General features: G+C 52.2%; 2 protein-coding genes across 6 annotated transcripts in view; one reads left to right on the top strand and one right to left on the bottom strand.

The window, feature by feature from the left end:
- Lamb3 (laminin subunit beta 3) overlaps window positions 1-19798 on the top strand; it is a 59239-nt gene extending 39441 nt beyond the window's left edge. For all 4 annotated transcript variants that reach the window (XM_070041587.1, XM_070041591.1, XM_070041590.1 and 1 more), the window contains 15 exons: window positions 1531-1651; window positions 2378-2566; window positions 3697-3852; window positions 4642-4838; window positions 5225-5336; window positions 6076-6454; window positions 8255-8415; window positions 8563-8783; window positions 9074-9271; window positions 9587-9731; window positions 13457-13664; window positions 13990-14131; window positions 14522-14698; window positions 15760-15913; window positions 19291-19798. In XM_070041587.1, coding sequence (XP_069897688.1) covers window positions 1531-1651; window positions 2378-2566; window positions 3697-3852; window positions 4642-4838; window positions 5225-5336; window positions 6076-6454; window positions 8255-8415; window positions 8563-8783; window positions 9074-9271; window positions 9587-9731; window positions 13457-13664; window positions 13990-14131; window positions 14522-14698; window positions 15760-15913; window positions 19291-19427 — 2697 coding nt within the window. In that variant the 3' untranslated portion in view covers window positions 19428-19798. The remainder of the gene's footprint in view (window positions 1-1530; window positions 1652-2377; window positions 2567-3696; window positions 3853-4641; window positions 4839-5224; window positions 5337-6075; window positions 6455-8254; window positions 8416-8562; window positions 8784-9073; window positions 9272-9586; window positions 9732-13456; window positions 13665-13989; window positions 14132-14521; window positions 14699-15759; window positions 15914-19290) is intronic.
- Window positions 19799-21773: 1975 nt separating this feature from the next.
- The window catches only part of Camk1g (calcium/calmodulin dependent protein kinase IG), a 28864-nt gene continuing 25984 nt past the window's right edge, over window positions 21774-24653 (bottom strand). For both annotated transcript variants that reach the window (XM_070041445.1, XM_070041446.1), the window contains 4 exons: window positions 24123-24210; window positions 23529-23953; window positions 22823-22951; window positions 21774-22682 (listed from right to left, as the gene is read on the bottom strand). In XM_070041445.1, the coding sequence (XP_069897546.1) occupies window positions 22861-22951; window positions 23529-23953; window positions 24123-24210 (604 nt within the window). In that variant the 3' untranslated portion in view covers window positions 21774-22682; window positions 22823-22860. The remainder of the gene's footprint in view (window positions 22683-22822; window positions 22952-23528; window positions 23954-24122; window positions 24211-24653) is intronic.

Genomic DNA, 24653 nt, shown 5'->3' on the forward strand with positions numbered 1-24653 from the left:
TTCTGACTTTGTTACTGGTTTTTCAAGCTCCAAGTGATTTATTTTTACTGCCCTGTCAAGGTTGATATCTACCGATCTAGGGATTCTAAAGGTTCGTCTGCGTGGTAAGATCTGCACTGATGAGGGATAACTATTAATACACACAGGAAGTTTATCCTGACTAGCTGAATTGGGTTCAGCAGAGATAGAGGTAGAGAAGCTGCGGTTCAGCTCCCCAGAGGATCACTCTGAATCCAGATGTGTGAACCCTGAGCATAGGAGACAGAGCCTTGAGCTAAAAAAATGCACAAGGACCTTTCCCTGGCCTTTTTCTGGGGCTTTGATTCTCCTAGCAAACATGGGAGCACCATGTGAACCTTAGCATATATGCGTGTGCACGCGCGCGTGCGTGCGCGCACACACACACACACACACACACAACATCAAAGAAAATGGTCTGTAAGGGAAGTACAGAAAAACGAGTAGCAATTGGTTCTGTTCCTTCCACTTCTGGTCCATTTCTTTCCCTTGACGGCAGAGGAGCCCGGAAGGAGGCTAGCTCAGAGGACAAGGGTTCTGTTAGAGCCTGTAAGAGGAAGAACAAGAAGCTAGGATAAATAGGATGGATGGCTGAGATGTGTGCTGGGCATGTGAAGGAGGTAGTGAGCCATCGGCTCTGGTGGGTCTCGTTTATGACTCCCCAGTAGTAGAATCACTGGTTTCCTGGCCTTGTCCCTCAGGGCTCTGGTTGAATTCGTTCTGGCCATTGCTGTCTTGAAAAATGTTCCCTGATACTTGTGAAGTTCCACCAGGGTTAAAAGGAGATGGTATTCTAGTTGGAAGTTACTGGGTAGGATTTTGCTGGTGAATGCAAAAGTAAGAGAATTCTAGACAGAAGGAAAGAACCAGGAAGGGCCAGAACATGGTGAAAGAGTAGGGCTTGTAGAGGGAGCGCCTGGAACTGATGAGAATGAATGAACATGGTACAGGCCTCGAATGCCATGCTGAGGGTGCTGGGCTTCATTTGGAAGGCAATTAACACACAATAGCTCTTCTATTTTTACTGCCTTCATGAATCTACTAGCAATTCATCCTATGAGTCCCATCTACCAAACACCTTAGCCCTGGATTGCTGGAGAGGATACCCCAGAACCTCTAGCATCTCACCAAGTGTGTGAGCACCTCTCAGGAGCACCTTAGACTGGTCATCTTGGGGGTGCCCAAGTAAAAACAATGAGCTTGAAAAATCTTTGCTAGAGGAGCATTTCAGCATGCATACACACACACACACACACACACACACACACACACACACACACACACACACACACACACTCATGCCTGTGTGCTCACATATACAGAGACCAAGGCAGGTGGGCAGGCCAAAGTCACAAGAGCTGTAGAGAGGAGTCTGAAGAGGAGTCCAGGGACAGCTGTAAGGGCTGAAGTCTAGCCTGGAGTCCTGGGCAGGAGAGTCAGAGGGGAGAGGGCAGGTTTTCCCTGCTGGTTTCCTGTGTTAATTATCCTGGTGACCCCGGCCCCTTCTCCCAGGTCCATGATGTCTGTGTCTGCCAACACAACACTGCTGGCCCCAACTGTGAGCGCTGCGCACCCTTCTACAACAACCGGCCCTGGAGACCTGCAGAGGGCCAGGATGCTCATGAATGCCAAAGTAAGAGTCTGGGAGTCACTCTCTATCTCAGAGTGACTAGATTTGGGGCTCATCTTTCTGTATCTTAACTGACCTTGCCAAGAACCCGGGGGGAACTGCTTTTGATTCTTTGAATGAGACTCACATGTCAGGCCTGTGCCTTAAGGCCTTCTGGTTATGCTTGTGGTGCGGGATGGAGGAGGGAATTGAGGTGCCATCCATCCCCGACTCCTCTACCTCCTCCACAGCCAGCTTCGGAGGGACCAAGGTTAGGTCTCTGTTGGTGCCGCTTGGCTTTCATGGTGGTGTCCCCAGAACCTTCCTGTGGCCTTTCCAGTTTCCTGACTCTGATTTAGGTATCTCTGAGTGTGTGTGGGGGGGGCACTTACTTCAAATGCCCTTCTGGAGTCTAAGCCTTTAACGTCACAGTCCACAGAGAGGCCACAGCTCAGCAGGTAGCTGTGGGCAGGACTGTGCACAGACCTCTCCAACATGGCCCCATGTGTCCTCTGTTCTGAGTCTGCCTAACACTGGTGATTAGAGGGCCTAGTTCTCATCTGCTCTGCTTCCTTCTGCTCATGGAGCTTGACTTCACTTATAGAACCCTTCTGCGCTCTCAGTTTCCCCATTTCCCCTTCCTGGGCATCTGGAAGAGTTGTTTGAGATGTGAGCGTGCTATCTTGGCACGTTCCCTGTGAATGGCAATGGTGCCGGGCAGAGCTCAGCCTCAGGACTTTCTCTCTCCAGGGTGCGATTGCAATGGGCACTCGGAGACCTGTCACTTCGACCCAGCTGTGTTCGCTGCCAGCCACGGGACCCAGGGAGGTGTGTGTGACAACTGCCGGGACCACACGGAGGGCAGGAACTGCGAAAGCTGTCAGCTGCACTATTTTCGGAACCGGCGACCTGGTGCTCCCATTCAGGAGACCTGTATCCGTGAGTAGGGGCTCCAGGGATCCAGTGTGACATCTGTCCATGACTGCCCATTTGCCCTAGTGGAACCTATGTCCTTGGGAGACACAGAGCCATCATGAAGGGATGAAGACTTTGTGGTGGCTTGGGACTTCAGCGGGGTTGTTTTAATTGAGCTGTTATTTAGTGATGAAGCGAGTCATTTGTTTGGACCACTACCCAATGAGCTGATGGATCAATATACAACCTTTGTTAGGGGCATGGGAAAAGCACAAAACTAATGCATAATCCCTGTCCGCAAGAGCTTGGGGCAATAGGATACAGAATGAAACAGAGGGCTAGAAGCTGCTGCTTTTACCATTCTGTAATGGGCCTCGGTGTTTATTTTTTCTGTTTTCCCCAACATCAAGAACTCTTCCATGGCAAAGATTATGCCTGCATTCTCTGCCAAATCACTGATGTTCAAGGAATGTTATTGGCTGAATGTATCCATGGAGTGGAATGGAAGAGAGCCAGGGGTGTCTAATATTCTCACTAGTGCACAGAGTTGGTATAGGAGTATGCACAGTAGAGAGAAGCAACTTGATGGAGGCAGCTTTCCTCAGGAAAAGACTTTCAGGGTGAAGAAGTTTGGTGTTTTAAAAGTCATGAAGGGGGAGGGGCAGAGCCAGATGACTTCCTGTTGATATTCTTGGTTTGTGGGAAACATGAGGTAGACTTGAGTTTGACCCCCTGTTCCCAGAGCTTACTAGCAATGTGCTCTCCAGTAAGTTCTATGCCATCCCTGTCATTCTCCACATTTGTGAGAAAACCTTCACCTTTACAGTCAGTCAAGAGGCTTGCATAAGGCAAAATGTAAGGGTGCCTGGCTCCTAGTAGTTACTTAGGAAATAAAGGCCACAAAAGTGCTTCTACAGTGTTTAACATGTACTTGCTACTGTCTACTGGCTGTATATATGCTCATTTATCTGTCATAAGAGGCCGATGAGGGCTGTATTGTTTTTCCACTTGGAGAGGAATGACACAGAGGCGCAGCACAGAGTACGACTTTGCAGAGGTTGGAAGTAAGAAGCAGGCCGACTTGGCTCTTAAACTCATCTGACCTCTCGACTTCTCTTCGTTCCTACCCTGGTGGCTGCCGTTTTGGCTGTCAGCTTGTGAATGTGACCCGGATGGGGCAGTGCCAGGGGCTCCCTGTGACCCGAAGACTGGGCAGTGCGTGTGTAAGGAGCATGTGCAGGGAGAACGCTGTGACCTGTGCAAACCCGGCTTCACTGGGCTTACCTACGCCAACCCCCAGGGATGCCACCGTGAGTCAGGGGCCCCCGGGGCCTGGGTGGTGTGGGGCTGTTCATCGCGCTTGCTTCAGCTGGAACCCCACTCCAGGGCACACAGTGGTGATGTGCCAGGCTTTCATTTGCCTGCGAGTCTGATTTCTTGTCTTTCCCCTCCCCGGGCGCGGTGTCACTGTTATCCAGCAGGTGGCAGCACATGCCTGGATTGAATTGAGCCTGAGTCAGCCAGAGCAAGCAAGGGTGGGCAGGAGAGCCTCCAAGCTGCCAGGTGGAAGGCATAGTGGCTATGAGTCGGCCATATTATCCACAGTCCCGGTCTTCTGCCCCAGTACCTGTGTCACCTAGGCAACTGGTCTACCTGGAGGCAGTCACCAACCCCTCCTCCAAGGCCACATCCTGGGCTAAGGTCACATCCTGTCTGGTCACACCTCCTATCAGACCGTGGGAGGGTCCTAGGCCCTGAGGTCACATCCGATTCCAGTGTGGCCACACCTTCCCCCCACCTGGCCACACCTGGTGGCACCTTCTCTTACCCCCTTCCCTACTTAAACCAGGCATGACATGGTCTTGCCCCTTTTGGCCATGTGCTCCACCATGCACGTCGGCGAGGGCAATGACAAACTTGTCTTCCTGCCTGAATACTGCATAGTGTTCTCTTCATCAGCTAATGAAACCCACCTATTTAATTTACCTTACACTCTCTCGTGGTTTCCCCCCACCTCCCAGGCTGATCCCCCTCCTGTGGATGTGGGAGCCCTCCTGGGCTGAGCAGGCCTGAGCCCAGCATCTCCCTCCCTCTCTCAGGCTGTGACTGCAGCGTCCTAGGGGCCCGGCAGGACATGCCCTGTGATGAAGAGAGTGGGCGCTGCCTGTGTCTGCCCAATGTGGTGGGCCCCAAGTGTGACCAGTGTGCTCCCTCCCACTGGAAGCTGGCCAGCGGCCGGGGCTGTGAGCCATGTGCGTGTGACCCGCGCAACTCCCTCAGCTCCCAGTGCAACCAGGTATGAGGTGGGGATCATCCTGGGAACCTCGCAGCAGCAGAGGGGTCCTGCCCCTTGGCATCTCTGTCTCAGCTGCGCGCTGCCCTCCAGGCCCTTCCACGGTCAGGCAGGGCCGCATCTGTCCCCATTCTCCCTGGGAGAGACCATCAGCCTGCAGCAATGCAGAGCACCTCTGGGCTTTGACTTCTGGCTGGGTAGACCATGTGTTGGGGGGGGGTGGGGGCGGTGGCTGCGTCCACCAGGACTACAGGCAATCAGTGAGCCTGGGATGCTGTCTGTGGAGTAAGGTCTGGGTAGGACATGAAACACCCCCTCCCTCAAGATACCAGGGCCAAGCCAGAAGCCTGGGAAGACGTGTCCCCTGAATGGGCTTTTCCTCTGCGCAGTTCACAGGGCAGTGTCACTGTCGGGAAGGCTTCAGTGGCCTGAAGTGCAATGCTGCAGCCATGCTCCGGTGTCCTGACCGGACCCACGGAGATGCGATTACCGGATGCCAAGGTAAGCACTCTCCACGCAGTGGAGTGAGTGTATGGGTGGGGAACAGGCCGTCGGCACCTGGTGGAGGGTGTGTCTATGGTTGGTAACGTCCTGTATTGATTGGTTGGTAACACATCCTGTCTTGGCCCAGGCAGTCCCATGAGTACCCGTGTCCTCACACTTCCTGGCCATCCCGCCTCCAGGTCAGGCCAACCTGAGGCAACTCCCACGTAGCGAAAAGACGGTGGCCTTGATGGTATCTCCCTGAGCAGAAGCATTTCCCAGAAGCAGCAGCCGCAGTCAGGGAGGACGTGAGCTCTCTGGGGCAAAAGTGTATCATTTTCCAGAGTCAGTTGGATAGTGACAGGAACATAGGACTTAGACTTGGCAGACCCTGCCTTGGATCACAGTGACTAAGCCAGCCCCTTTCCCCTTCTGGACTGGTCTTCTGAGGGAGAAGACACATTAATCCAGCTCTCTGTGTCTCAGTGGCCTCCTCTCTCATAGTGGAAAGACTTACGTAACAGGTCAGGCCTAGGTGGAGCTATCAGAAGTTGGAGGTAGGAGGAATGCTATCCAAGGCCAAACCCGGTAAAAGCACGAGACCCTTGTGTGAAAGCACAAGGACTGAAGTTTTGGTTCAAGTGGTAGAGTGGCTGCCTAGCAAGGGTGAGGCCTGGGGCCCTTCTGCTCCAGCCTCTCTCCCCCAGACACCATCACCTCCCTGTTCTCCTCTGACTGTCATTTCTCCCGGCTGTAGCCTGTGACTGTGACTTCCGGGGAACAGAGGGTCCAGGCTGTGACAAGGCCTCGGGCCGCTGCCTCTGCCGTCCTGGCGTGACCGGGCTCCGCTGTGACCAGTGCCAGCGAGGCTACTGTGACCGCTACCCGGTGTGTGTGGCCTGCCACTCCTGCTTCCAGTCCTACGACGCGGACCTCCAGGAAAAGGCTCGGCGTCTTAGCAGCCTTCGCAATGCCACCGCCAGCCTGCGGCCAGGGGCGGGTCTGGAGGACCCGGGCCTGGCCTCCCGCATGCTGGATGCCAGGAGCAAGATCCAGCAGGTCCAAGCAATCCTCAGCAGTGCCTCTGCCACAGAGGAGGAGGTGGCCCAGGTGGCCAATGCCATCTTTTCCATCAGGTAGTCCCTTTCCCTCCCCGGTACGTGCGAGGATCATGCCATGTGCACACACATTGGGGCCATCCTTACCTTCATTTGTGGGGCCCATTGTGCTTCAGATGGCATCTTCCCATGTGCTGTCTTTCCTAGCTTCTGCAACAGTCCCAGGAGCCTGGAATGGGGGCTGATCCTACTTATGTATACATACATACATACATATGTATGTGTCTCTCTCTCTCTATATATATATTTGATGCTCATCCTGGGGCTTGAACTCCAGGCTTGGGCACTATCCCTGAGTGCTTTTGCTCAAGTCTAGTGCTCTACCTCTTGAGCCACAAATCCACTTCAGGCTTTTTGTGATTAATTGAAGGTAAGTGTCTTGTGGACTTTTCCTGCCTGAGCTCGCTTCCAACTGTGATCCTCAGAGCTCAGCCTCCTGAGTAGCTAGGATTAGGGGCATCGGTGTCTGGCTATTAAACAGGTCCAGATAAAAGTGATGGGACCTTGCTCTGCCTCTCCCAGGGGCCCAGAGCCCCGTGCTCTGAGAGCCCCATGCTCAGTGCTCTTTCAAGTGCTGCATGCGGACTGAGGGAGAGGATCAGCTCTGGAGTAGTCGCCCTGAAGGAGGGCATCCGAGAGGCGGAAGTGCTAAAAATAGTCCCCAACTTGGAATGGACACTGTCCCTTGCCCCAGCAGAGGTGCCTTCTTCGTGAGATTACTTTCGGGAAGCTTCTATTATTAGTTTGCCTTTTCTGAGCACTAGCCAACTTCTGGCTCAGAGCAGTCCACATGTGTAATGGGCAGCAGGGAAAAAGACAGTTTGAGACTAAAGACCGAGGCTGGATCATTTATGGAGGGGGGGAGGTGGGAGGACTTCTTTTGGGGAGGGCGCGGCTAGGTATGTTGGAAGAGTGTATTGGGAATTGTTCATTCACTTGTTCACGCCACATGTGTTTTAGAGCATCTACTAGCATTCAAGCATTATCCAAGGTATTGAGGATAGTAAAAATGAATATCCGGAGGCTCAGGCAGACATGTGCATCGTGTGGCCACAAGGAACATGCTAGAAAGGAGCTGAAATGCCCATAGAGGGGTGGGTGCTCCTGGCAGGCTTCACAGGGGTGGGGCTGCCCGATCTCAGGACTGGGCAGTCTTGTCCAGCCACACATGTAGCTGGGAAATGTCTGCGTGGAGTGCCAGGCTATGGGAGGGTGCTCTATGCCTGAGCAGAGCTTCTGCATGGAGAATGTGGGTCCTAGCAGGGAGTCAAGGGTGGCAAAGCCGCAGAGGACGTGGGGGGGGGGGAGAGGACTTTCTTAGTCAATAGCTGAGAGCCTGAGGGGCATCCTGACCCCCGTCAGGTGGGAATGACCTGCAGGCAGGGGGCGGGGGCAAGCCTGCAGTGGGGAAGTGTGAGCTGCAGAAGGGATTTGAGAGCCACGGCTGAACAGGTGTGGAAACAGGTGTCTGCCTGGAACCAGCCTGGAGGAGCAGGGCAGGGTGAGGGAGGCCTTCCCTGAGAGCAAGAGCAGGGAGAAGGGGGAGGGGGTGGTCAGGACTGTCAGGCTCACAGAAGCCAAGAAGATGAAGGCTTCATGCCTGCATGGGGACGGGTGGAGGCCACGCCCCCTGCTCCAGTGTGTCCCCCAGCCTGTGCCCGGCAGCACATCTGCAGCTGGTCTCTTCTTTCTGCCTCCTTTACCCAAGTCCCTTCCCTGAGGGAGCTGTTTTTTCCTGGACTCAGTAGCAGCTTCTCCGAGAGGATGCAAAGCCCCCTTCCTGCCTGTATTGTAGTGAATGCTCTTCTCTCATCTCAGGAGAGCTCTTCAGGGTCTGCAGCTGGACCTGCCCCTCGAAGAAGAGATGGCCACCCTCCCAGGAGACCTGGAGAGTCTGGACAGAAGCTTCAATCGCCTTCTCATTATGTATCAGGGCAAGCGGGAGCAGTTTGAGAAAATAAGCAGTTCTGACCCATCAGGTGAGGGGAGGGCGCACAGATGGTTTCCCTTACTCCCTGGTCCTGGGCCTGGCCCTGCCCACCTCCTCGCCCTCCTGCTTCCCCAGCCCTGCTACCTCCGGGCTTCCAGGCTCAGTGCCATCTCTGTGTCCTGTCCTCTTCCCTCAGGAGCCTTCCGCATGTTAACAGCAGCCTATGAGCGGTCGGCCCAGGCTGCTCAGCAGGTGTCTGACAGCTCCCACTTGCTGCGCCAGCTCAGGGACAGCCGTCGGGAGGCAGAAGATCCAGAGAGGCAGGTGGGAGCTGGAGGAGGTGCTGGTGGTCCCCAGCTCGAGGCCCTCCGGCTAGAGATGGCTTCCTTGCCTGACCTGACACCCACCATTAACAAGGTGATTTGGGGGGGCACTGGAGTCTTACTTCCTGGAGCCTACTTCCTTCGCTCCCCACGAAGACAAATCTACCCCCAATGAGAACCTACCTGACTCATCTTGACCCTTGTGCCCCTCACCCCCTCACCGTGTGCTCAGGGGTTGCCAAGGAAACCTGGTTTCAGGGCCTGGTTGTCATGGAGATGTCTGGTTGTTTATTTCCTGGTGTGGGATGGGAATAGTTGCTGAAGAGCCTCTTTGACACTGCCTTGCCCCGACCCCCCTCCACCTCCCACCCCATCTCTCAACAGCTTTGCGGTGGCTCCAGGCAGATGGCCTGCATCCCAGGAGCATGCCCTGGTGAGCTGTGTTCCCAAGACAACCACACGACCTGTGGCCCCCACTGTAGGGGTGCCCTCCCTAGGGCCGGAGGGGCCTCCCGCATGGCGGGGCAGGTGGCTGAGCAGCTACGGGGCTTTAACCTCCAGCTTCAGCAGACCAGGCAGATGGTAGGTACAGAGGAGGAGGGGTAGATAAAGCAGAGGGGATAGGGTGAGTCAGGCAGTGCAGGATCCTTCCTCTAGTCTGGAGAGCCCGGAGAGCATACGTGACTTGTTAAGGTGTCTGAAACAAGTACAAGATAGTTTGGAGCCAGTGTCAGGTGTTTTGTTTAATCCAATAGCCATGTCACTTTTTCCTAGGGTCAAACGAGGTTGGGTGGTTAGGTCTGGAGGTAGAGGGTCATCGTCCACATGCTCCTTAGGGGTGGCTGGGAAGCTTGCCGGGGGCTCTCACCCCTTCTGACCCATAGGGTGTGTCAACAGATCAGGGCAGCTGAAGAAGCTGCCTCCCAGGTCCAATCAGATGCCCAGCGTCTGGAGACCCAGGTGAGCACCAGCCGCTCTCAGATGGAGGAAGACGTTGGCCGCGTTAGGCAACTCATCCAGCAAGTGCGGGACTTCCTCTCGGGTGAGCTGGCCTCTACCTCCCCTTGGTTGATGTCCCGGTCCCTGCCTGTCCCCTTCATCAGCCTTCATCAACCTTCTGTGTCTGTCTCCATGCTCTCCATGACCCTAGCCAGACCCTCTCTATTCCTCATTTGGCTCACAGCCAGGGCTTTCTCTTTGTTCTTCTTCTTCGCTGCCTGCTCCCTGTGATTCCATTCTCCATGGAACAGCCTGAAATACCTCTTAAAAAATATATCCGAGTCAGATCACATCGCATTCTTGTTTAATACCCTTCAGTGGCTTCACCTTGTTCTTGGATAAACTCCCAGCTCCTTCTTGGCTTGCAGAGTCTGGCCCCTGTCCATCTCCTGGATGTGACCTTGTATACCTCTTTCCTTCCCTCATTGGATGTCCTTGAATCTGTCAGGCCCTTGCCTGCTACAGGAGCTTTTATTATTTTCTTTGATTGTCTGGGATTCTCTTTCCAAGGCTGCTAGTTCTGATCCTGCAGGTTTTGTTTAAAGGTCATCTTTAAGTAAGAGGAAGCCTTTCCTGCCTTCCTTATCTCTGGTTACCTCCCTCCTGCCCGTTTCTCCTTTGGTGTCTTAACATCATCACATTGTACAGACTCTGTGGGAATTGAGATCATCTGTGAATGTACTGTGTGTCTTCCTACTAGACTGTAAACTCCAAGGGGGCAGAGCTGTCTGTCTGTCCTGTTTATGTCTTCTAATGGAGCACCTAGCCTAGGGCCAGATCCAGAAAGCATCTACCATTCTGGAACCTTCCCTTGCTGCCCTGGAGAGTGAGACAGGACTTAGGAGTCTTGTGTGGCTTTGGGCAGGTTGCCCTTCCTCTTTGCCTCGTCTTCCATTTGTACACAGGGATGGTAGTATTTCATACGCTTCTTCTGAGGATCTGGCATAAAACATGCTTTGAAAAATTAGAGGTGCCTTCAGAATGTGAGTTGATATTATGAGATTTCCACTCTCTGCCAGGAATTTGCTTGGCTGGGGGCCCAGTTAATGTGGCTGAGAGCTTTGGGTAACAGTGGGTCTCCTTGCTACTTATTGCTATGTTTGGCCCCATGTAGGCCAAAGCTCTCTCCTGAGTGCAGATGGCAGGTCAGACAGAGGCTCAAAGGATACACAGAGGCCCCGTGATTTGCTTAAGGCCATGAGGCCCAGCTGGGGAAAATTTTACTGGGATATGGGGAGATGAGGCCCAGAACATAAGGACAAAGGGATAGAAAAAGTTTGGGGCTCAGATTCTAAGAGTCCCAGAGTCAAGCCCGGCAACACCAGATGACCACTCATCCTGCGTTAACCTGTATCCAGGGCTTAGGGCCTGAGGGGTAGGAGAGGATTCAATATTTTTCTCTTCTAGGGGTAGCCAGGCTCTCAGGAGCAAGCAGGGAATAGAAGGTCCCTTTTGTTAACTTCCTTAGAGCACGTAGAAATGGTGTCCCTAGGATTCAAACTCACTGAGCTCCCTCGTCTACAAGCTGTTTTATTGTGGCATTATTGGATGGACACGTGTGTGTATGTGTGTGTGTGTGTGTGTGTGTGTGTGTGTGTGTGTGTGTGTGTGTGTGTACCTTGCTAGTGCTTTTCCTTTCACTGGATTCTTTCCCCTTTCCTACTTCTGCCTTACTTAGCAAATTCCCCCTCTAAGAAGCTGTCTGGGAAACCTACTCCCCAGATGGTCTCCCTGGACTTGTCAGCTTCGGGAGGCACCATTCTGCTTCTATTCTAGCGCTTGTGTTTACCCCAGTTTTTCTGTCACTCAGTATTTTACTTCTGTGTTTACGAAACCATCTCTACCACTAGATTTTGAGCTCTACGGGGGCAAGGACTGAGCCTAACTTGATTTGCAGCCTCAAGTCCTTGTGTAGAGCAGTAAATATCTATTAACCCCCCTCCTACCCTGGGGAGGCAGAGAACCCAAGCCTTTCCTGCAGCTGAAGTTTGGCAGAATACAGGAAGGATGGAAGGAAGCTAGATGGGGCGATACTCTTCAGCAGGAGGCTTTTAGGGGAGCAGATGTGTGTCAAACCATGTCTGGAGAGCAGGACACTGGGTTAGAAGTTCAGGTGGTCAGAGGGGACGAGCCCTTTTAGTTAAACTCTACCAGTCTTGGGCTACAGCTGGCTGGAGGGACACAGCAATGACCAGGCCTGGCTTCCACCTTCCAGGAATGGTCTTCCACAGGAAGCCTGGGGAGGGGTGTGGGATGGGACTCACGTAACCAGCTGGTGAGGAGAACTAGCTGTGGAGCAAGGCTGGGCTCGCAGCCCCACAGGCGCTCTAGCCGAGTGCAAATCACATGGGTGAATGGATGCTTCTTTCCTTCTGAAACTCTTCCATTCCAGGGAGATGTGTGAAGTAAATATGAGGAAAGAAGGGGGCAAAGATGTCATTTCTATTCTTCTGACCTTACTCTCCAACTCAGCGTTTGTTGGTAAAACCTCTTGCTAATTGGTTATGACATGTCATACCATACCTTCAGCATGGGGATCATTAGTCTCATTTTACCTCCCAGAAATCTTGAGGTCAAAGCTGAGCACCAGTGGCTCATGCCTGTAACCCTAGCTACTCAGGAGGGTGAAATCGAGGATTATGGTTCAAAACCAGCCCAGACAGTAAAGTCCACGTTAGCTCCAATTAACTACCAAAAAGCCAGAAGTGGGGCAATGGCTCAAGTGGTACAGTGCTAGCCTTGAATTAAAAAAACAGCTAAAGGACAGTCCTCAGGCAGCTTTGAATTCAAGTCTTAGTGCCAAAGAAGGAAAAAGAGAGAGAGAGAGAGAGAGAGAGAGAGAGAGAGAGAGAGACAGACAGACAGACAGACAGACAGACAGACAGACAGACAGAGACAGAGACAGAGAGACAGAGCGAGCAAGCGAGAGAGAAAGAGAGAGAGAGAGAAGAAAGGGAAGGAGAAAAGAATGAACAAAGGGATGGAGGGAGGCAGGGAGGGAGGGATGAGGGAGGGAGGGAGGGAGGGATGAGGGGAGGGAAGAAGGGAGGGAAGGAGACATGTAAGCTCAGAGAAACAATTTGATCCCAGGTTGCTTGAATAGTAAAAGGAAACCAGGACTGAGCCTGTGTGCACTGGGTTAGGATCTGTGGCTGCAGCTCTGAGCAAAGCCCAGACCCTGTACTGAATACCCACATTTTTATGGGGGGAGAGAAAGGTAAACAAGCTCAAGCCACTCTTCCCATATGGGTGATGCTAAGATTGACAGGGAAAGACTGAGGAGGCCTGGTCTGCGGTGAACAGAGGTTATGGTTCTAGAACTGATGGGTGCGGATGGCCTCTTTGAGACCGTGATATTCCAGCAAAGAATGATAATCCTTGTCTGCCTTGGCAAAAGTGAGCCTAAGGAGGGGTGTGGGGAAAAGGGGTCTTCTTGCCAAGGAAGCAGCTCCACTTCCTGTCTGCTCCCTCCAATTTAGGGCTGATTATGTGTGCGTGGCAGGCATTGTTCAGCACCAGCTGCCTGGTGCCACCATCTCCTCCTTTGGGCCCTCAGCTTCCTGTGGCACCAGACACTTTGCTGCCACAGCTGTGCTGACACTCCACCTCCTCACAGCATGGTACCCAGGACAATCATCCTCCTACAGTGTTCCCCCAGATTCCCCGAGCTATGAGTGCAGCTCAGCTGGAGGGGCTGGCGATCCCTGGGGAGAGGAGTGCTCTCCCCCTCCCCTCCAAGCTGATGGATGGATGACGATTGTCTTACAGACCCCGAAACAGATGCAGCCACCATCCAGGAGGTAAGCGAGGCTGTGCTGGCTCTGTGGCTGCCCACAGACTCTGCAACCGTCCTGCGGAAGATGAATGAGATCCAGGCCATCGCAGCCAGGCTCCCCAATGTGGACCTGGTGCTGTCCCAGACCAAACAGGACATTGCCCGGGCCCGCAGGCTGCAGGCTGAGGCTGAGCAGGCCAGGTATGGCCGTGGGTTGACCAGGCTGGAGCTGATGCTTTGCTTTCCAGTCCTATTGTTAGGAGAGCGTTAGGATCAGAGGGTGGAATCCACGAAGGCAGTTGTGCCCAGGGGCAGGGGCATCTCCGACAGTACTCATTCTCACCGTGTGCCCTGGGGGGGGGATCCCCAGAAGTAAGAGTGACTGAGCTGTCCCAATGTAGCTCTTGCTCTTTGTCTTAGCTGGGAAGGGCAGGCTCCTAGGTGGGTGTGTGAGTTGAAGCGGGCATCTGTTCCTTGGCTGTTCCCTCATTCTGTCTCTCCTTCCCTGCCCTCTTCCCTCCCTCAGGAGCCGGGCCCACACGGTGGAAGGCCAGGTAGAGGAGGTGGTTGGGAACCTAAGGCAAGGCACTGTGGCGCTGCAGGAGGCTCAGGACACCATGCAGGGCACTAGCCGCTCCCTGCGGCTTATCCAGGAGAGGGTCGCTGAGGTGAGACATGATGGCTTCCCCGCCCCGTATTTGGGAATGGACAGATTTAGGCATAGACGATGCTACAAAGCAATCCGGTAGAAACTGAGCTGGAGGTTTTAACAAAAGCCTCAGCCTGATTCAGAGAGCCGTATGTTGTTCTCATCTTATGGAGATGCAGAAGGCCCCACCCAGGTGGACTCTGAGCTATGGCGCGGCTGGGGTCAGCTGAAATGATGGATGAGGAGGCTTGGATGTCCGTGATCAGCTACGGGTTTGGGAGGAAGCCATCACGATGTCCTGGTTGGGGAGATACTTTGCCACCAGAAGTGTGGAAGAAAAGACGGGGGCTGGGGGGGGAACACTTGTGAGATCCACCACAAGCCCAGATTCTTCCCTCTTTCCACAAAGGTTCAACAGGTCCTGGTGCCCGCAGAGAAGCTGGTGATGAGCATGACAGAACAGCTGGGCGGCTTCCGTACTCGGATGGAGGAGCTCCGTCGCCAGGCCCAGCAGCAGCGGGCTCAGGCAGCCCAGGCCCAACAGCTAGCAGATGGCACCAACGAGTGGGCACTGAGTGCCCAGGAGGTACCGGGAGAGTGAGGGCAGAGTTAGCCCAGCGGTGCATAGCCAGGGAAGGGGTCCTGAGCAGGATAGGACTGCACATTTTGAGATTATGACTCAAGCACATGTAGAATAACAGGACCAGAGGGGCTCCTGAGGAGCCCAGACTTTTCCAGGCATCTGAATTCCACCTCTGGCTGCCTCTGATCCTTGCTCTTCTAATAATGTGGCAGGAAAGCAAAGCAAAGCAAAACATAGCTCGTTCAGAGACACTGATCTAGCTCGGACACTCCTGTTCTGCAGATTTGGCAATGACTTGTCCACAGAACTAAAGCTCATCTACAAAGCAGACTCCTTGGAACCCAGAGTGGGGTTTGTCTCCTTTATCCCCAGCCTGTCCAGACACTCAGTTTAGGCAGATACTCTGGGGTCCATCACTATCAGAATTACATCAGAGAAGTTCAAAGAGCCAGTCTCAGTGCCCTTGAGTACTATCTGCTTCTCCAGGAACACTGGCACGTGCAATCCTATTATACTAAGTACATTCCTGAGTAACACTTTTAATATTAGCCTACTATTTTTTTTTTTTTTTGGTTGTCATGGAGCTTGAACTCTGGGCCTGGGCGCTGTCCCTCAGCTCTTCAGCTCAAGGCTAGTGCTCTACCACTTGAACCACAGCACCACCTCCGGTTTTCTGAGTGGTTTACTGGAGATGAGAGTCTCACAGACTTCCCTGCCCAGGCTGGCTTTGAACTGCAATCCTTAGATCTTAGCCTCCTGAGTAGCTAGGATTACAGGTGTGAGCCATCGGCGCCCGGCTTAGCCTATTATTTTGTGCCTGGGATTATGCTTGGAGTGAGGCAGGGAACGACAGTAGAGATGAAAAGAGTGAAGTCTGGAGTTTTTACAGAATTTTAACATCATCTGTGGCCTAGGGGTTTTACTGGCAGGCCCAACTCCCTGAGGAATACTAAGAGGCACCTAATCATGGGGCCTACTTGAGTGATGTCGAGAACCTCAGCCACGGGTCTTTAGGACTTCGGATAATGGTGGCGGGGACACTGAGACCAGTCTACTTTCTCCAGGGATTTGAGAGAATAAAGCAAAAGTATGCCGAGCTGAAGGACCGTCTGGGTCGGAGTCCTATGCTGGGTGAGCAGGGCAGCCGCATCCTGAGCGTCAAGACAGAGGCAGAGGAGCTGTTTGGAGAGACCGTGGAGATGATGGACAGGATGAAAGGTGAAGGGTGGTTTTGTTGTGGACTACGGGAGTGTCCCCAAAGGCTGGTTTGCCACCCAGGATTCCCTGAGGCCCCATTCTTGTTGGAGGCACCTGGCTAAGGGGAATGAGGTCAAATGTGACTTAGTGAGCACCTAGACTACGTGATGGGGCGGTGGGCGACCCACGGATGTTCACATGCGGTAGCTGAAGAAGCTCACCATCCAGGTGTGGCCATTTGTTCCTGTCACCTGTAAGAGACTAACTGTACTTAACAACACAAGATAATATGTGACAGGTGATGAGTAGTAAGAGCTTTAATGGTTTTGAGTAGAAATATTCAGCAAAGGTAAAGTTTAGGAAGATTAATGCTTGAGAGGGGCCTGGAAGGAAGTATAGGTTTGTGAGAGGCTCCAAGGAGAAGAAAAAACATCAAGCTACCAAGAGTATGCTAGGCATCGTGGCTCACACCACTGCGGCCTTCGGGAATAGCGCAGTTCTGAGTCAGCCTAGGGCAAAAGTTTATGAGACACCAATAAAGTTGGGTGAGGTGGTTGCTTGCCTGTCATCCAGGCGAAGCAGAAATCGTAATAGGAGGATCATGGTTCAGGCTGTTTCTGAACATACATGTAAGACTATTTGAAAATGAAGAAAGAAAAATGGACTCGGGTAGAGTGCGTGTTTGGCATGTACCAAGGTCAAACTCCAGTATACCACAAAGGAAAAGAAAAACAAATCAAAGGTGGTGAGAAGGAACGAGGTATGTTCCAACTATGGAAACAGGACATACGCAGTGGGAGAGGAGGTTTGAAGGAGACCCTGTGGAGGAGAAGTGGTGTGGCTCTATCTACCCGGTATGGAGGAAAGATGGCTAAGCTGCAGTACCCAGGAGAGTAGGATACACTTGGTTTGGAAGCAGTAGGGAACCAGGCTCTGAATATGGTAGAGACCAGACCTGATAATAGCTTCTGAGAGGTTCAGAAAGAGGACTGGAGGTTTCTAGAAACCAGATGATTACTAAAATTTGATGTCGGGGGTCACTGACCCAGTGTCCAGTGCACGACGCAAACATAGTTCCTGATTTTCAGCCGGAGTGTTTGGCAAAAATCTCACCGGGTGGCCAACTGGACACCACAAAGAAGGTTAGGTTTGGGGGTGCATGATGAATAGATGTGAAGCTATAGTCATCTATCCCCCAAGAGTAAAGCAGAAAGAACCAACTTTGAGGAAGGAGATGAGACGGCGGCTGGGTCAATTCTTGTCCTGGTCTCGCCCATCAGTGGTTTGTATAAAGATAAAGAATTGTGATGACTGACAGTAACACACCGGAAAACAGCATCAGCATTCTAAGGGAACATCAAATGTCTAAGTGAATGGGCTGAAAACAACCAGATGAGATTAAATAAGGAGAAAAGTTACCCCTGGCCTTGTTTAGGCCTCACCCAGAAGTATAGCTCCCGTGAGGCCTGGCTTGTTAGTGGCTCATGTTGTTGCAAACACAATATAACCAGTAAGTAAGAGGCAAGCACAAGTTGTTACTCACCACACAGAGGCCGAAGACTTTTGAGCAATTGCAGGCTTGTTGCAAGTCAACATTGTCTTGCTACTGCCCCCAGGGCATTAAACAAAGCAGCGGGAGTAAGGGAGGCTATAGCTCAGGGGGTGACATCAAATCAGCGTAGCCCCTGATGTGGCATGAACCTACCAACCAGAAGAGGCTCAGCTTGTACCATCGGAAAAGGGGTTTGCCTGCTTCTATTCCTTTTCCTTGAACTGGAGGATGGGGAGGGAGGGTCATGTCCACAGCAACTCTGAGAATGGGGCCCAGGAAACACAATGGCAGCTGTTTAACAGCCACTGTGGATGAATTTCAATATCTTATGAGCCTGGAGTTCCCATTGGCTCAATGTCAGTCCAGGGACAGAACTGTTCTGTTCGGGGGAGGGATGGTGTTCAAGTGATGGGTAGCTACTGTGTCTTCAGAAAGAGTATTGGCAAACCTTTGTACATCAGGGAGAAAGAGACCTGGCTGGATAGAGGTGTTTAGCCTGGAGAAAATAAAGCCAGAAAGATGTGCAAGTCTGACATGTGGGAATAAACCAGATCTGTTTCTGTAACCCCAGAACACAGACCTGGATAATTGTGTGGGTGGAAGGAAGACTCACTATTTGGCTTCAAGAGAAGATGACTGTTTCTGAGGGGGTGGTGGGAATACTGGAGTTTGAACTCAGCGCTTTGTGCTGATTAGGAAGGGGCTTTATCATTTGAGCTATATCCCTAACCTTTCTTGCTTTAGTTATTTTCCAGACAGAGTCTTGTGTTTTTGCTGGGGCCAACCTGGACCACAATCCTCTTAACTTATGCTTCCCACATAGCTGATGACAATAACATGCTGTTGTGCCTGGCTTGTGTAAAGATGGCTACTTCATTAAATATAACCAGACTGAGCTGGGTGCTGGTGGCTCATGCCTGTAATCCTAGCAACTCAGGAGGCTGAGATATGAGGATCCAGTTCAAAGCCAGCCCAGGCAGCAAAGTCTGTGAGACTCTTATCTCCAATAAAAACCACCAGAAAACTGGAAGTGGCTCTGTGGCTCAAGTGGTAGAGTGCTAGCCTTGAGCTGAAGAGCTCAGGAACAGCACCAAGGCCCAGAGTTCAAGCCCCATGACTGACTATATATATATATATATATATATATATATATATATATATCGCACCAGACTGGCTTCTTAGTGTAATCCTGCTAATCTCTGCCTCCCAAGTAGTTAGGATTTCAAGTGTGACCACAGCACCTGGCTAGAAAATGACATTCAATAACCAGAGTTAACAAAAGTTAGAGCCTTGTATGGTAGTACGTATTCCTGCCTATTCCTGGAGAACTTTCAGGCTACCCTTAGTGGGTGTTGGCTGGCCTGGATTGCTTTGGTGTCCTTCCAACATGGAGATGGTATCTGCAATGAACCAGGGAAAGACTATTGGAAGTAGCATTTCAGAGAGGAGAAAGTAGGGAAGGATTCTGGCTACTAGACTAGCTTTGGGGAGACCTTGCTTGTATGAGGGTCATTTGTAGGATGGCAGCTGTCTGGGTCCAGCAGTATTGGGCTGCTCATCTTGGTGACAATAACCTACTCCCTATGTACCTGGTATCACTAAGACCGCCTAGAGCAGAGGAGAGGAGCTGAGGTGAGGGAAATATTAGGAGTGGGGGCTCCTGGGTCCCCCAAGAAAGGGGTAAAGGCTGAGATGCGGCTGGAGAGCCCCCTGCCTTCTGAGCACGCTCCTGTCAGAGGGATTCTCTTGCGGGTGGTCCCTTGGGGAGGGGAAGGGGCAGGAAGGGGGGGAATCTTTAGGGGTCGCTATTTACTCCTCCCTTCCTGGCTGTTCCCTCTTGTCTCAGACATGGAGTCGGAGCTGCTGAGTGGGAGCCAGGACATCGTGCTGCACTCGGCGCGCCTGACGGGGCTGGAGAAACGTGTGGAGCAGATCCGTGACCATATCAATGGGCGTGTCCTCTACTATGCCACCTGCAAGTGATTCTCCAGCTCCAGCCTCCTCCCACCCCACTCATCAGCCTCCCCCCCCCACCACCCCGGTTGCTTTTGAGGGGGCAGGTTTGGCTCCAGGAGACTCCGATGCCACCTCCAGCCTGATCGGCACTACCCTGGGTGTGCAGCTGTAGGATCACCGTGGGCTACGGCAGTGGCTGCGCTGACAGGACCGCTGCATTTAAGGGACAGAGATGCTGGGGGTGTCATTATGGCTGGGAGTTCTCCAGCCAGGAACAGCTGAACTGGGCAAAGTCCCCACCCCTTGTCCTCCATTGTGACTGAATCCTGGACCAATACAAACACTTAACAAAAAGTGAGGTGCAAATCGAAAACCCAATAAAAACCTTTGGAAAGAAACGTGGAAGATCAAAGAAAGAGGGTCTCCCTATCACGTGAACCTTCCTCACCATTTCCACCTCCCATGTGGCGTTCCTATGAGCTCAACCCCTTAGGCTGCCCAATCACGTGGTCTGGCTTGATTCCTTCCATGAGAAACTAGAGGAACAATTTTCCCTGTGGAACAGCAGTCCAGCTTCTGATTTACAGAGGAGGAAATAGAAATCCAAAGAAGGAAATAATGTGTTCAGATTTATAGAGTTCCCAAAGGTGTTGCCTGTCAGCTGGTTGGATCGTTTTGTTCTTCTTCTCTCTTTCTGGTGATCGTGATAGATAACATCATGGTAGGCAAGGTGAAGCTCTTCTAGTTGGCAATCTCCAGACCTAGACGTTAGACTGGCAGACCCAGAGGTTTACAGCCCTAAGCCTGGAGAATTAAGGGCCTATCGCTCCTAGCTTTAGAAGCAAGAGACTTATCTCTCAAGCACTGGTTTTAGGCTTTTTGTTCCGTACTTTAGCCACCAGCATTCGACAGCTGTTTTCATCCTGGCTTCTAGCCCTGGTGAGCAGCAGCAGCAGGCAGCAGGTTCAAGCATCAGGTTTTAGATTCTACAGTAACTTCTAACACTTAGCAGCTACTGTTCTAGCTCTTGGGCCAGAGTATTGGGATCCATGACCTTTAAGGTTTGGCGGATTCCTAGAACTCTGCTAGCCTGCAGTTTCTTGTTTGTTGCTTTGCACAGCCTTCTATTTTTTCATCAGCCTTGGCTCTCCACTCTTCCTTATCTCTCTTGACTTCTGCTGTTCCTTGTTACCTTCACTGTCTGCTCCATGGGGAGTAGAAACTCTTACACTGTCCTTTTGCTGCTATTACTGCTGATGTCACCAGAGCCATCTGCTCTTTGTGTTGCCAGCTCAGCCTGCTCTACTAATGACAAGAATCAAAAGTAGGTAAAGAAAGACCACTGGAATGAAGCCTGTTGGGGGGCTGGTAAGACCAGGATGTTGTCTTCTGGTTGACATGGAAAGTGGAGCAGTGCTTTGGTAGCAAGCATCTGTGTTTGCAGTGTTGCTTCTTCAAGGTATTCATGGAATGTATAAAGCAGCCAGGCTGCCATTGGGCCAATCCCAGCTGTGGAGAGGGGCTGCTTGGCTGGTAGTCCTCTACTCAAGACAGCTGGATATCAGGGAAGGATCTAGCAATTGTCAGCTGGGGAATTAAATCACCTAGCCTTTCAGGGAATATAGCTTATTTGAAGGAAAATTAAGCATTGACGAAGCATTGACAATAAAGGCCTATCATTAACAGTAGTTAACCATGATCCACTCTTGGGGAAGATTGGGCCATTTTATCTGTCTTATAGACTGGACTGAGAGTAGAGCTAGCTACATCTCCTGGGCTCTCAAAGAGAAGTTGTAAATGAATGTGTGTTTTTGTGTAGGTGAGCAAATGTGGAGTAACATTTATGTGCTAACAATGGCCCAGGTGCTAGGAGAGACACTTTATCTACTTTTGTTGTTGTTGAAGCTTGAGACAGGGTCCATGTGGCCCAGGTTGGCCTTGAATTCCTTTTGCTTTCGCCTCCTGAGTGCTAGGCTTACCGATGTGGCTGGTACCTCCAACCTACATTAACTTCTTCATCATTATTAGTTATTACTTATTGAGCACAGTGTTAGGTATAGCACCTGCATCATCTCATGATACAGACGAAGACACCGCTTACCCAAGATAACAGAGGTGGCAGGTGAGGCCAGAGCCAGTTTTCTAATACAGTCATGAAGAGAATGGACGCTGGAGTCAGTTGGCTGGGCTCCACAGAACCTACTCCAAAAGGTCATGAATTAGGAAATTCACACCTCTAAGTGTTCAGCACATTGTAGGTGCCCAGCACATACGTGTTCTGACACATACGGATCAGCTACTGTTGCTCATTCTGGCTGACCTCAGGCTGTCCTTAAGTTGCTTCTGACTCTGAAAGAACCAATTGAAGCGATGTAGAGAAAAATATGTCCATTTTATTGATCACAACACTGAGCAGGAAGCCGGAGAAAGTGAGGGTAGGAACACAGGGAAGGACAAGAGCGATGAACTTGACCTTCAGTGGAGTGTGGGAAGGGAGGCCGAGACAGGAGTAGAATTCCTGGCTGGAATGAAAATAGTCTCTAGTATAATTATTTAAGGGGTGAGGAGGACCGTGTGGTCACAATAAGAAGTCCTGATGGTCCCTAGTTATGGACTTCCTTCTATTTCCACCTTGGAGGTTGTGACACCGCTTTGGGGTTGCAGCAGGGAGGAGGGATCCACAGTGTTCTGGGAATGGGCTGGCTGGGTCTTGGTGCAGTTGGGAACTAATCCTGGAGGGAAGGATTAGAGCGTTGAGCTTTCCCAGGCAGATCCCAGAAGCTGCCTAGCGTTCATGCAGAAGGACAGGCAACTACAATAGTGGGTTCAGTCTGGCCAAGAGGCCAGAGGCCAGAGAGGCAGGAGTGAGTGTATGCAGAGCGGGGGGTCTTGAGTAGAGGCCTCCATATGGCTTTACTTGGAGAAGGTGGTGCAGCCTGGCCAGCCCACTAAGCTTTTCACAACAAACAACACAGACCCAGGTGAGCGCTATCTACAGACACTGCATGGAGCCACGACACACGTAAGGTATAGGGTCATAGAACAGGCAGGTCAGGGAGACCTGGAAACCAGCAGCTGCTTTTCCTCCTGCCCATAGCTTCAAGGACCCTCCAGGCCTCGGGGCTTCCTCCCGCACTTCTGTGAACATCTGACCCAGGTGACATCAGGCTGCTGCTTCTGACCAGAACCCGCTCCTGCCACGCCCTGCTCCATGGCTCCCCATCCTCCCTCTTCAGGGTAGATGCCAGGGTTGGAAGGGCAGAGAAGAGTCGGACATGTCTCCTACAAAGGAAAGTGGTCCAGATGATGGTGGGGTTTCTATCTCAGGTCCTTTCATCCCATCATGTATGGGATCGGGCTTTCTTTCTGGGGTGGAAGTTGCTCTGAGCCCAGTATCCTGGCCTTCTGCCCTTTATCCTCACCTGAAAAACTGCAGAGACACAGACAGGAGCTCCCGCGATCACATAATGAGACAGACCCCCGTCTGCCCTGTCCGGCAGTGGGAGCTACCTCCAGCTTTAACTGGCACCATGACCTCTGATTTGAAGTTCCTGGAAAGGAGACCGGGCAATGGTCTTAACATATTTGAGGAAGAAAGAAAATCTGGGGTGGTGGGGTGGGGGAGAGGGCAAATGCTTTCTCTATCAATGACGTCCACTCAGCTTTTTCTTTCTGACATTCAGCTAGTACAAGCTCCTCTAGAAACACATGAGACATTCGGGTCCCCTACTCCCCACCTCTCCCAAACAGGGAGGACTTAGACACTTGGGTCTGATGCTTGCCACTCATACACACCCAGTGTGGGGGGGATTTTATCATCTCTGTTGCTTCACTGAACTTTTATACTACCTCGATGTGAGGCGGGCTGAGCAGGAAAGGGTCCTTTCATAGACCCATTGTACAGATGGCTAAAGCAGAAGCGGAGACAGACACTGAGTTATCTTGAGCTAACAAGTGTTAGGGACAGGATCAGAAGTCTTTCCCGTGCCAACGGTCTAGACTTCTTTGCACCCTTAGACCAGCCTGAGAGGGGCCTTTAAAAAAAATAATTGCCTCTGTCCCTTGCCTGAGTTCCTTCAGATCAGGTAGAGTGGGGATAGGGCTTTGTCTTTGCCAGGAAATACGTACTGTTTTTTGTTGGCCTTTTTGAGGAGCGTGGGCTCGGAGCAGTAGGAGGACTTTCCTTTGTTCCCAATACTCAGGCAGCTGGAACAGCAGCCACAGGGGCCTGTGGCCAGCGGCCCCTGATGCATGGGCACCAGGCTGCTGCTGATACGCAGGGAGCCATTGACCAGGCAGTTGAGGGACCTGCCCCCGGGGGCGGCGGGCTGGAGGCCTTTCTGGCAGGGCATCCTGGGTAATGCAGAGAAGGACACGCTGGGATCCAGGACGGGGGCTTCTGTGATGGTGATCTCAGGGGAGCTGGCTCTAGAGTCTTCCGAGGCTGGGGGCACCGGAGGCCTGTTCTCCACCTCTGGGCGGGCACCGGGGCTGTGCAGGCTCACGTGCAGCTTTCTCATGTGGTGTACCACGGCTGCCGCATTGAAGGCTTGCTGAGGAGACAGCGAGAGCAGGTATGGCCTCGGCAGCCCCCGGGTGCCCAGCCCACTGCTCATTTCAGAGAGGGACCAGGAGTCGGAGGGGATGCCTGGGGAGGCCTCCCCACCTGCCCCGCCACATCCTAGCCTCTCAACCCACCCAGCCCAGAAGACCATAACTCACCCTCCACTTGCTCTTGGCAAAGTTCTTTTGGATCTGGAGGCTGACGGATGGGTAGATGTCCCGGTGGAGGGCCGTGTTCCCATCGATCCTGTGTGTGAGAAAAGGGACCCTGGCTTTTGAGTGGCTGTGGACACTCAGCCAGGGGGATGGACAGGGCTCTGGGCATCTAGGCCCATGTCCAAACATGTCCTATTCCTTGTAATAGGAGACAGCTGGAAAGCATAGTGCTCCATATCCCTCCCCAGGCATACCAGAGGAGGGCTTATGTGTTGGAAAAAGTACTTTTAGAGCAAACTGTAGCCTGGGAAACGAATCTGCCTATTGTCTGCTTACTGGGGATTGAACTCAGGGCTGCATACTTACTAGACAAGTGCTCTATCGCTTGAGCCACGCCCCTGGCCCCCACCCCATTGCTTGCCTTTATAAGTAATATTTTACTAGGATACCTCCTGTGCATTCACTCAGGGGTTATGGCTGCTTTTGTGCTACTCAGCAGGGCTGAGTCAGTACCACAGAGCTAGTATGGCCAGC

The sequence above is a fragment of the Dipodomys merriami genome, unplaced genomic scaffold (genome assembly GCF_024711535.1).
Source record: "Dipodomys merriami isolate MVZ:Mamm:240054 unplaced genomic scaffold, mDipMer1.0.p SCAF_31, whole genome shotgun sequence".
Classification (NCBI taxonomy): Eukaryota; Metazoa; Chordata; class Mammalia; order Rodentia; family Heteromyidae; genus Dipodomys; species Dipodomys merriami.